We start from the raw sequence: 10,774 nt of genomic DNA, 5'->3' as shown, positions 1-10,774 counted from the left end.
CTTAATCTCGCGACACGTGGCCCCATCGACGACCAGCGTAGTGTGTCACTAACGCTTCTCTTATTCAAATTGGAGCGCGCCTTCACTGTTCCTTCATCTTCTTCAATCGACTCTCAGACTTCTTGCGAACTCTTTCTCTGCGCACCCATCTTTCTTCAAGTTTTCTGCTTCCAAACCTCTTGCGATCATCCAAAGGTATGGTTTTTCTTCTTCCTGGGTCTATTTAGGTTATTTCTACCGATTGCATTTACCTTTCTCGTTATCATGCATTCATTTCCCCTGTTTTCCCTCTCTCGACCCGTGCTAGGGTTTTTCGCGCTCTTGCCCTGATTTCTGCTTCTCCTTCTTCCTTTTTTCACTTGGGCATCTCTTTCTCCTTTCCCTTCTCTGTTTTCACCGAACCATTCATCATTCCCTCTTCTTCCATTCATTCTGACCTTTCGTTTTTCCTCCATTTGCAGCTATCTCGCGATGGCTCGCTTGAAACAAACCGCGCGCATTATTGCCTCATCCTCTGGTGCACAGCCTTCCGCGAGTGCGCCAGCTCCACCACCGCCTGTTGCCACGTCCTACCATGACAACGCCAGGGTCTACGACTGGGCCCCCCTGGCGTTGCTGGCCGAAACATCCACCCTACTACCGCAGGGTCACCTCACTTCCCTTCTGAGCCATGACCCGGATGAACCTTCGTGTGCCATAGACAGGGAAAACGACTTCAACATCCAAGTCCACATCCCTCCTCGAGGGATGCCCATCTGTGCGGACGATAGGGCCACCAATGGGGTGCCATTCGTCTTCATCTACTCCGCCATCTTCAAAAGGTTGAAGTTGCGCCTCCCCTTCACCTTTTTCGAAAAGGAGCTGATGATGGAGTTGAACGTCGCGCCCTGCCAACTCCATCCCAATGCCTGGGCCTTCATCCTCTGCAATTACTTCGGCACAACGCCTCCGTGGATGTGTTCCTCTACTTCTTCGAGGCGAAGAATCCTGGGGACAGGTCCTGGGTTAGCCTGAACGGGGTTGCTGGACGGGTGCTCCTGGGCCTATACCAGCAATCCTTCGAAGACTGGAAGGGCAGGTTCTACATGATATCTGCCACCCCACAAAGTCCAAATCTGCTCGAGGGGTACCCCCTCTACTGGGTTCCTGGGGTTGAATTCAAGAAACCCAGGGACCTCGAAGCCATGGCCCCCTACGAGCGCGAGCTATGTGGGCTGTTCCTGGGGGCCAAGTACAACTCTGCTCGCCTCATCAAAGATGAGTTCGATGTGTTGGCCCTGAAAAAGTACATAGGTAGCTCTTCTTCCACCTCTTAGGATACTTGCACCTTCTCATGCATGCTTTTATATATTTTGACTTACCTGCGTAACTTGGCCAACTAACTCTTCCTTTTCTCACCTATGTAGATTCAATGTCGGGGAAAGACAGGAGGCAAGCCTTGCTGGAGCTTGCCAAGCTTCGGGGAACCAAGGGAACTGGCTCCTCTTCTTCTACCACTGAGCCCATCGCAGCCCCTCCTCTCTCGGTCGCGCCAGCTGAAGGCCCCGAGCAAGGAAGGAAAAGAAAAAGACTGGTGAAAGCTTCTACTTCACTTGCTGCTGCTGCTGCTGCCTCAACCGAAGAGGAAAGCTCTGGCTCTCCTCTTATACACCGCCAGAGGAAATTGCCAGCGGTTGAGGGGGCTTCGTCTCTCCAGCCTGGGGAGATCGAGGTGGTGGAGGTAGAGGAAGGTTCACCCCCACCTCCCTCTACTCAACCTGCCCCAGAGCCCACATGCCTTCTTCTCCCTGCCAACAGTTGCCTCCAACTTCTCAACCGCCATCTCCCCCCCAGCAGGCCAATCACCTGGTCCATCTGCTCCTCCTGCTGGGGGTGCTTCTGCTCGACCTGGGGGTCCCCCACCACCACTGCCAATCTCCACTGCAATTGCTGAATGTGGTGGATCCAGCTCGCGCCCAAGCGCCTTTGGAGCCAGCCACGAGAACTTTAGCAGGGTCATCACCCTGGTTCGACAGCTCATTAGCAACCGGGAGCTCGTCGAATGGAACGGTGATGAGGTGGACATGCACCTGGCCAGGCAGATGGTGCTCTCTTTGGAGTTTTCCACCCAGCACCGCAAGCAAATAGCCCTGGAGAAGAGGGTGAAGGAGCTTGAGCACGACAAGGAGTCACTGCGAAGTGACTTCGAAGCTGCTCAAGGGTCTGTAGAGCTGATGCGGGGCATGGTGGAAAAAGCTAGGAGGGAGTACCTAGCGCAGGTCCAAGAGACCATCAAGACGGAGATCTTGATGGGGCAGACTGTTAGCTCTCTGGACTGCGCGGTGGTGGAGCTACGGGCCGAGACCTCCTCCCTACGCCAACTGAACTCTCAACTAGTGGGGGAGCTCGAGTCCACCAAAGAAGCGGCTGCTGCTGGAGAGAAAAAACTTGAGGAGGTGGTGGGCAAACTGTCTGAAGCCAAGGGCCAACTGGAAGAAGCTGCCTCCTCCCTTGCTGCCCTTACCACTGAGAGAAATGTTGCGGAGGCCTCAAAGCAAAAACTGGAGGCGGAGAAAGCTGATTTGATGAACGTGGGTGCTGATGCCCTTACTGACGGATTCGAGCTGGCACTCGAGCAAATCCGCTGCGTTCTCCCAGACCTGGACCTCTCGCAGTTCAGCATTTATCACGAAGTGGTAGATGGAAAGCTCACCCCTCCTGCCCCTTGATCTCTTCTCTTTCTTGTAAATTTTTACTTCTGCACAACTTTTCTTAGTACTCAGAATTTGTATAAGACTTGGTTGTGAATACATACTCTCAATTTGTATAAGCTTATTCTCTTGTATTTTTCTTGAGCTTCACCTTTCTTTATGCACACGACTAACTGTTAGCTAGCTTAGGTTTAGCGCGATCTTAAGCTTTGTCTTTCCCTTTGCGCACGACTAAGTGTTAACCAGCTTAGGCCTAGCGCGATCTGCCTCCTTTGATCTTGGCCTCTACTTGATCACGACTAGCTACTCCCTTAGCTTTGTGTTTAACAGTTCTTGTGCGCTGTTATGCACCACTAACCAATCACTGACGACTCATCAGTGATCGTTCTTCACTCTTCACTTAGCTTCTCAGTCGCTCTAGCGCTAAGTGCATAGAGGACTTTGACATCGATCGCTCGAGGTGATGCCTCGTTTTGGGGAGAGAAAAGTGTTTCTCACTAACCCCTCTTACTTTCCCCAGGGTCATCAACCTTCGGCGGATTGAGTCGTTCATTTCCTGCCTCACTCCTGGGGTGAAGAGGGTTTCGGACTAAGAGCCTTACTGGGCCAATATTGGTGTACGCCAAGTGGGTAAGGACATTTGTCAAAATCTTTCCTTTCCCTCCCTTGGTCTTACTAGCACCCCTGGCTTTTCAAACCCTTAGCTGCTTGCGCTCACACCTGGGGTGAGGAAGACTTAGATCGGTGCCAGTACTTGCGCCTAGGGCATGTAAGGCCTAACCGATCACCTGCACTTGCACCTGGGGCAAGAAGGATTTTAACTTTAATACTTGCGCACACTTGATATGCTGGAAATTTTTCTTTAATTGGGTGGCCTCGTTAAAAACCCTCCTTAGGGAAAAGAGTGCCCCCTTGTCTGTTCAAATGTTTCCACCACATACAAAGCATGTATCCTTTAGCGCGAGAACGCAACTACTGTACAACTTAACTGAAATAAAATTTTAAATGGGTGGCGTTCCACGTTCTGGGGATTGCTCCTCCCTCCAAAGTTTCTAGGCGATAGGCTCCGTTCTCAAACGTCTCGACCACTCTGTACGGGCCTGTCCACTTTGGGGACAACTTGTTCTCTATCTCATTCTGATGCGCCTTTCTCATACCAAGATCACCTTCCTGGAAACGCCTGGGCCTCACCTTAGAGTTGTGCCTCCGCTCTACTCTTCTCTTTACGGCTTCAGCACTGACTCTGGCTTCCTCCCGCACTTCGTCCAGCAGGTCGAGATTCACCTTTCGTTCTTCATTGGAATCTTCAGCAATGAAATTCAAGAATCTGGGGGAGCTCTCCTGTATTTCCACGGGAATCATGGCGTCTGTCCCATAGACAAGGCTGAAGGGTGTCTCATGGGTGCTGGACTGTGGGGTGGTATGATAAGACCATACAATTCTGGGGACCTCCTCTGCCCAGCTTCCTTTGGCCTTGTCTAGTCTTCGCTTCAGCCCCCTGAGCAGTACTCGATTGGCCGACTCCACCTGCCCATTGGTTTGTGGGTGTTCCACTGAAGCGAAAACCTGCTGTATCTTTAACTCTTCACACATCTTCCTCAGCTGATGACTCGTGAACTGGGTGCCATTGTCGGAAACCAACCTCTTGGGTATTCCGAAGCGGCAGACGATGTTCTTCCAGACGAAGTGCTCAACTTTCTGTGCGGTGATGTGTGCGACTGGTTCTGCCTCCACCCACTTGGTGAAGTACTCGATGGCCATAATGAGAAACTTCATCTGCCTTATCGCCAGGGGAAAAGGTCCTAGGATGTCGATCCCCCATGTGTGGAATGGCCACGGGCTATGGATGGACCTCAACTCCTCAGGAGGTGCCTTATGCCAGTCTGCGTGCAGTTGACACTGTTTGCAGCGCTGAGCAAACCTTACGCAGTCTTCCTTCAGTTTTGGCCAGTAGTACCCCGCGCGGAGTATCCTACTTGCCAAAGCGCGACCACCTACGTGGCTTCCGCACACCCCCTCGTGCAGCTCAGACATGAGTCTGGTGCCTTGCTCGCCGTGCACACAGATCTGCACAGGGTGAGAAAATCCAAATCTAAAGAGGTTTCCATCTATTAGAGTAAACTTACTTGAACTCCTCTTTATCCTTTTTGCCTCTGCCACGTCGAGTGGGAGTACACCATCTTCTAAGTATAATTGGTATGGCGTTATCCAGGTGTCGGGTTCTTTCTCCGCGCGGACCTCCATCGACTCATCGGTCTTCGACGGTCGCGATCTCACCCTCGGTGCTCTTAGCGTTTCTTGGGTCAACGACCGATGACCGATCGTCAGGCGCTCCGTTGATTTGCACACATGAAGTACCTGGTTGTCCGACACGAACGCTCGCGGCACCTTCAAGGTCTCCTGAATGACGGTCCTTTGCTTCCCCCCTTTGCCTGAGCTAGCCAGCTTGGCAAGCAGGTCTGCTCTGGCATTTTGCTCTCTTGGCACGTGTACCAATTCAAACTCGGTGAAGGACGTCTTCAGGAGCAGTACATACTCCAGGTAGGCTGCCATCTGGGGATCCTTTGCCTGAAACTCCCCTGTAACCTGCCCCGTGACCAGCAAAGAGTCGCTTTTGACCAGCAGGTTTCTTGCTCCCATTTCTCTTGCCAGCAACATTCCTGCGATCAGGGCTTCGTACTCCGCCTGATTGTTGCTGGCCTTGAAGGCAAAGCGGAGGGACTGCTCGATCAGTACCCCGTTTGGGCCTTCCAAAATGACTCCAGCGCCACTCCCCTGCTGATTAGAGGAACAATCCACCGATAACACCCATCGGAAACCTAAACCTTCTGCAGGTGTCACGATCGACGACAGCTCGACTACAAAGTCCGCGAACACATGCCCCTTGATCGGTCCTCGGGGCTCGTACTGAATGTCAAACTCTGACAAATCCACCGCCCACTTGACCATCCTGCCTGCTACATCAGGTTTCTTCAGCATGTTTTGGATAGGCAGATCAGTCATCACCACCACTGTGAAGCTGTGGAAGTAATGCCTGAGTCTTCTGGCTGAAAACACCACCGCCAGGGCAGCCTTCTCGAGGGCCTGGTACCTTGTTTCAGGGCCTTGCAGCGCCTTACTCACGAAGTAAACAGGCCTCTAGGTCTGGTCTTGCTCTTGCACCAGGACTGAGCTGACTGCTCTCTCCGTCACAGCGAAATATAGACGAAGAGGGAGGCCTACCTGGGGTTTTCGCAAGACTGGTGGGCTCGCCAGATACTCCTTCAGCTTGATGAAGGCCTCCTCGCACTCCTGTGTCCAGAGGAATCTGCTATTGCGTTTAAGGCACTGGAAGTATGGATGACCTTTCTCCCCTCCAGCGGACATAAACCGTGACAAGGCTGCCAAGCGACCGTTGAGCTGCTGCACTTCCTTCACCGTCGTTGGACTCCTCATTGCCACGATTGCTGCACACTTCTCTGGGTTAGCTTCGATTCCCCGCTCTGTTAAGAGGAAACCCAAGAACTTCCCAGCCTCCACACCAAAAATACACTTCTCTGGGTTGAGCTTCAGCCTGTACTTGGCAATGGTGGTGAATAGTTCCTCCAGATCAGCTGCATGATGCTTCTTCTCTCGGGACGTAACCACCATGTCATCTACATATGCATGTACGTTCCTTCCCAGCATGGGCGAGAGTACCCTATCCATGAGCCGCTGGTAGGTGGTCCCCGCGTTCTTTAACCTGAATGGCATGACCTTGTAGCAATAGCAAGACCGTTCCGTCATAAATGCGGTCTTGCACTCATCCATGGGGTGCATCCTGATCATTCATATGCCATTCTCCCCTGAAATCATGACAACCGTGGTGCCTCCCAACCTGGTGGGAGTGAAGGCGTCGTTCACGGGGGTAGAAGATCCAGAAGCGCATCTGACGGCGTTCCACACTCAGATGATGCTGTCTGGGGGCTCAGATGCCGTGTACTGCAAGATGTTCATGAGTACACTGAGTGGAATCGCCATGGAATTGTTCGTGAGTCTGCCAGAGGGTCATATCACGTCCTTCCATCAGTTTTCGAAGCTTTTCACTGAGCAATACATCGTTAACAGAGCACCTTCAGTGGTGTCGTACGATCTGTTCGATGTACGCCAATATCAAGGTGAGTCGCTGAAAGACTACCTCAACCGCTTCGGAGCACAGCTGGTTAGATTGCCTAGCAAGGACGAGGATATGCTGGTGCATGCGTTTAAGAATGGAGTGTTGTCTGGTCCCTTCAGTGAGTCGCTCATCAGGAGCCATCCCAGCACCTTTCCGGAGATCCGACGACGCGCGGTGGCGCACATAGTGGTAGAGACAGAGGTTTCTGAGAAAAGAGGAAGTGCTGCACCACTGAAGCCGCGTAGAGGACAGAGGAAGCAACAACAGCAAGCGAGGGTGCATGAGGCAAAGGAGGGAAAGAAGGTGCAGGGGAAAACTCGTCCTTATGCACCCAGGAAGGACCAGGGCAGGGGGCGTGCAAGGGAAAATAATGCACCCCCAAGATACGATTTCATGGTAAAGTTGGCGGATCTGATCGCCCTTCCTGCCGTAGCTGCAAGACTCCGAGTACCAGAAAAGATAGATAAGGTACTTGGGAGGAAGAAGAACGAGTGGTGTGAGTTTCACCAAGCCTTTGGCCACACACTCCACTCCTGCTTGGCGTTGGGACACCTGCTGGCGGAGTTGGTAAAGTCTGGGTTCCTGGCAGATTACCTGCGGGAGGCGCAGGGTGACCGCGCATCGGGGGCCCAGGCAGGAGAACGACAGCATGAAGTCTGATGCGAATCAAATAAAGAAGGATTTTAATAATGAAGGACAAGATCATTAGCCCTCACATTTAAAGTTCTTCTTATTATTCTTTGCAAAAGATGAGGCCTAAAGCCCAAGCCCAAGCCCAAGAAGGCCAAAGCCCAAAAAGCCCAAGTTCATCTCATGAAGGGCAAGGCCAAGTATTAAATAATAAAGAATATTGTTGAAGGTGCTTAGAGGGAAACATTAGAAACCTCTATTGTTAAAGCATCTTTTAGTCTTTAGTTAGGAGTTTTAGGGGGGGTGTGTTAGTAGATAGGTGTAGGAGTAAATAAGGAGGTGCCAAAGTGAGAGAAGGGATCACACCTTCCTCATGCTTTGTTTTAGGCGCAAATTCTAGAAGCTTTTTAGGAGGGAGTTTTTTTGAATTTGTGTAGCTTACTTTTCAGCACCTTAGGCTATAAATAGAGGTGCTCTCTTTGTAAAATTCAGATTGGAATTAATCTAAGAAAACTCTACTCAAATTTTGAGTGAACTTTGGAAAGCTTTGAGCCTTCTTCTCTAGTCTTATCTTGATGGATCAATGGAGTCCTCAAGTGGCGGCATCACTCTCATCTAGGAGCATTCCACACTTCTAGTGGCGAGATCATCCATCCTCCTTCCATCTTCATGAGCATTTCTTCTCTCCTTCCTTTCTCCTCTTTCTATTGTTTGTGTTAGCTTGTGTTCTTGAGTTTTGGTTAGATGTTCTTGCTGTTTTTATGAGTTTTTGGTTCGGCAGTTTTATATTTCCGTCCATTCATCTTGTTCCTTTGCTTTTCTTGCTCATTTGTTCGGTTCAATTTGACTACAATTGGTTCATCCAAATGAGTTTGGGATTTGGTACTAGTTTTTGGTGAGTTCTTGTCTTAGAACAATGATCCAACTCTAAGAAAAGTGCCTCTATAATGTCCAACTCAAGGTGATTCCTAAGAAGGTCAAGAACCTTTCTCTATATGGCTAGTGGAATCATATCAAAGTCCCTGTGCACGGGGAGGTGCAAACGATTGCGGGAGGCTTCTCCGGTGGGGGATGCACCGCATCACAAAGAAAAAGGTATGCTCGATCGGTTATGGCCGTGGACTCGGTAGACGAGGGCCATTTCCCCGAGGTAGACATCACTTTCAAGAAAGCTGATCTACGGGACGTTGTACCGCACGACAACGATCCTGTGTTCATCTCCCTCATCACAGCAGGAAGGCGAGTGCACAGAGTGCTCGTAGACCAAGGGAGCTCGACAGACGTCATGTTCTGGCCGACGTTCAACAAGTTGCAGCTGTCCCCCGATCAACTAAGGTCGTATACCGGGTCTCTTTACGGCTTTGCAGGGGATCAGGTAGAGGTGCGGGGGTACATTGAGCTAAGGACGACATTCACCGATGGAACAACAGCCTGCACCGAAAAGATAAAGTACTTGGTGGTGAACGCCCCTTCTGCGTACAACATCTTGCTGGGAAGGCCAACACTCAATAGGTTGGGTGCAGTGCCATCGACGAGGCACATGAAGCTGAAGCTGTCGTCGATGGAGGGGACCGTAATAACCATCAAGTCAAATCAGGCTGAGGCTAGACGCTGTTATGAGAACAGCCTCAGGCAAAAGAGGAGCATATGCCATGTCACCTCAACACCACCACCAGGTGTGCTCGAAGAGCGATCGGTGGTTAGGGGAACGCATGGCGATCAGGAGATGGAGGATGCTACGCTGGGGGGCTCCCAGGTAGCTCAGATGGAAGCGGAGGAGGAGGGCATAATCACTCCAAGCGAGTCAGGGATTGCGATGACGGTCATCGCCAGCGAGAGAAGACCCCACCCAGCTGAGGGGTGGGTAGAAGTAGATATAAGGGGGAAAAGGTTCAAGTTGGGAGGATCGCTCGGCGAAGAAGAACGAAGGCTGATCGCCGGAGTGATCGAGAAGCACATGGGCGCGTTCGCATGGTCTGCATCTGACATGCCAGGAATCGACCCTGACTTCCTTTGCCATTGCCTGTAGATGGATCCTAAAGTTCGACCTGTGCGTCAGAGGCGAAGGAAATTCAACGAATAAAAGAGGAAAGTGATCCACAACGAAGCGCAAAAGCTCCTTGCCGCAGGGCACAAAAGGGAGATCCAGTACCCTGAGTGGCTAGCGAACGTGGTACTGGTGCAGAAGCCAAACGGCAAGTGGAGGATGTGCGTGGACTTCACTGACCTCAACAAGGCATGCCCCAAAGATTCTTACCCTCTACCCAGTATAGACGCCCTAGTGGAAAGCGCATCAGGGGGGAAGCTACTTAGCTTCTTGGATGCATTCTCAGGATACAACCAGATCAGAATGCACCCCAGGGATGAATGCAAGACCGCATTCATGACTGAACGGTCCTTCTACTGCTACAAGGTAATGTCGTTCGGGCTGAAGAATGCGGGGGCTACCTACCAGCGACTTATGGATAGGGTGCTCTCGCCCATGCTTGGAAGGAACATGCATGCATGTGTAGATGACATGGTGGTCACATCCCGAGAGAAGGAGCATCATGTGGCCGATCTGGAGGAATTATTCACCACCATCCCCCAGTACAGGTTGAAGCTCAACCCTGAGAAATGTATTTTTGGTGTGGAGGCTGGGAAGTTCTTGGGTTTCCTCCTGACAGAGCGTGGAATCGAAGCTAATCAAGAGAAGTGCGCAGCAATCGTGGCAATGAGGAGTCCAACGACGGTGAAGGAGGTGCAGCAACTCACCGGTCGGTTGGCAGCATTATCCCGGTTTATGTTCGCTGGAGGGGAGAAAGGTCATCCGTACTTCCTGTGTCTTAAGCGCAACAGCAGATTCCTTTGGAAACAGGAGTGCGAGGAGGCCTTCATCAAGTTGAAGGAGTACCTGGCAAGCCCACCGGTCTTGCGTAAACCACAAGTGGGCACCCCTCTTCGTCTATACTTTGCTGTGACGGAGAGAGCAGTCAGTTCAGTCCTAGTGCAAGAGCTAGATCAGGTTCAGGAGCCTGTGTACTTTGTGAGTAAGGTACTGCAAGGCCCTGAAACAAGGTACCAAGCCCTCCAGAAGGCTGCCCTGGCAGTGGTATTTTCAGCGAGAAGACTCAGACATTATTTCCACAGCTTCACAGTAGTGGTAATGACAGATTTGCCCATCCAAAAGGTGCTAAAGAAACCAGACGTAGCGGGAAGGATGGTCAAGTGGGCGGTGGAATTATCAGAGTTCGACATTCAGTACGAGCCCCGAGGACCGATAAAGGGGCAGGTGTTCGCCGACTTTGTGGTCGAGCTGTCGTCAGTCACGAAACCTTCA

The 10,774-nt window shown here is 51.4% G+C and overlaps 1 protein-coding gene across 1 annotated transcript; it reads left to right on the top strand.

Moving 5' to 3' along the window:
* The first annotated feature begins 6,522 nt into the window (after positions 1-6,522).
* On the top strand, positions 6,523-7,485 carry LOC137839361 (uncharacterized). The gene has a single exon (XM_068648480.1). The coding sequence runs from the start codon at positions 6,523-6,525 to the stop codon at positions 7,483-7,485; it is 963 nt and encodes a 320-aa protein (XP_068504581.1).
* Positions 7,486-10,774: the final 3,289 nt, after the last annotated feature.

This window comes from Phaseolus vulgaris, chromosome 3 (genome assembly GCF_000499845.2).
Source record: "Phaseolus vulgaris cultivar G19833 chromosome 3, P. vulgaris v2.0, whole genome shotgun sequence".
Lineage (NCBI taxonomy): Eukaryota > Viridiplantae > Streptophyta > Magnoliopsida > Fabales > Fabaceae > Phaseolus > Phaseolus vulgaris.
This window is presented reverse-complemented; position numbering and strand designations above follow the sequence as displayed.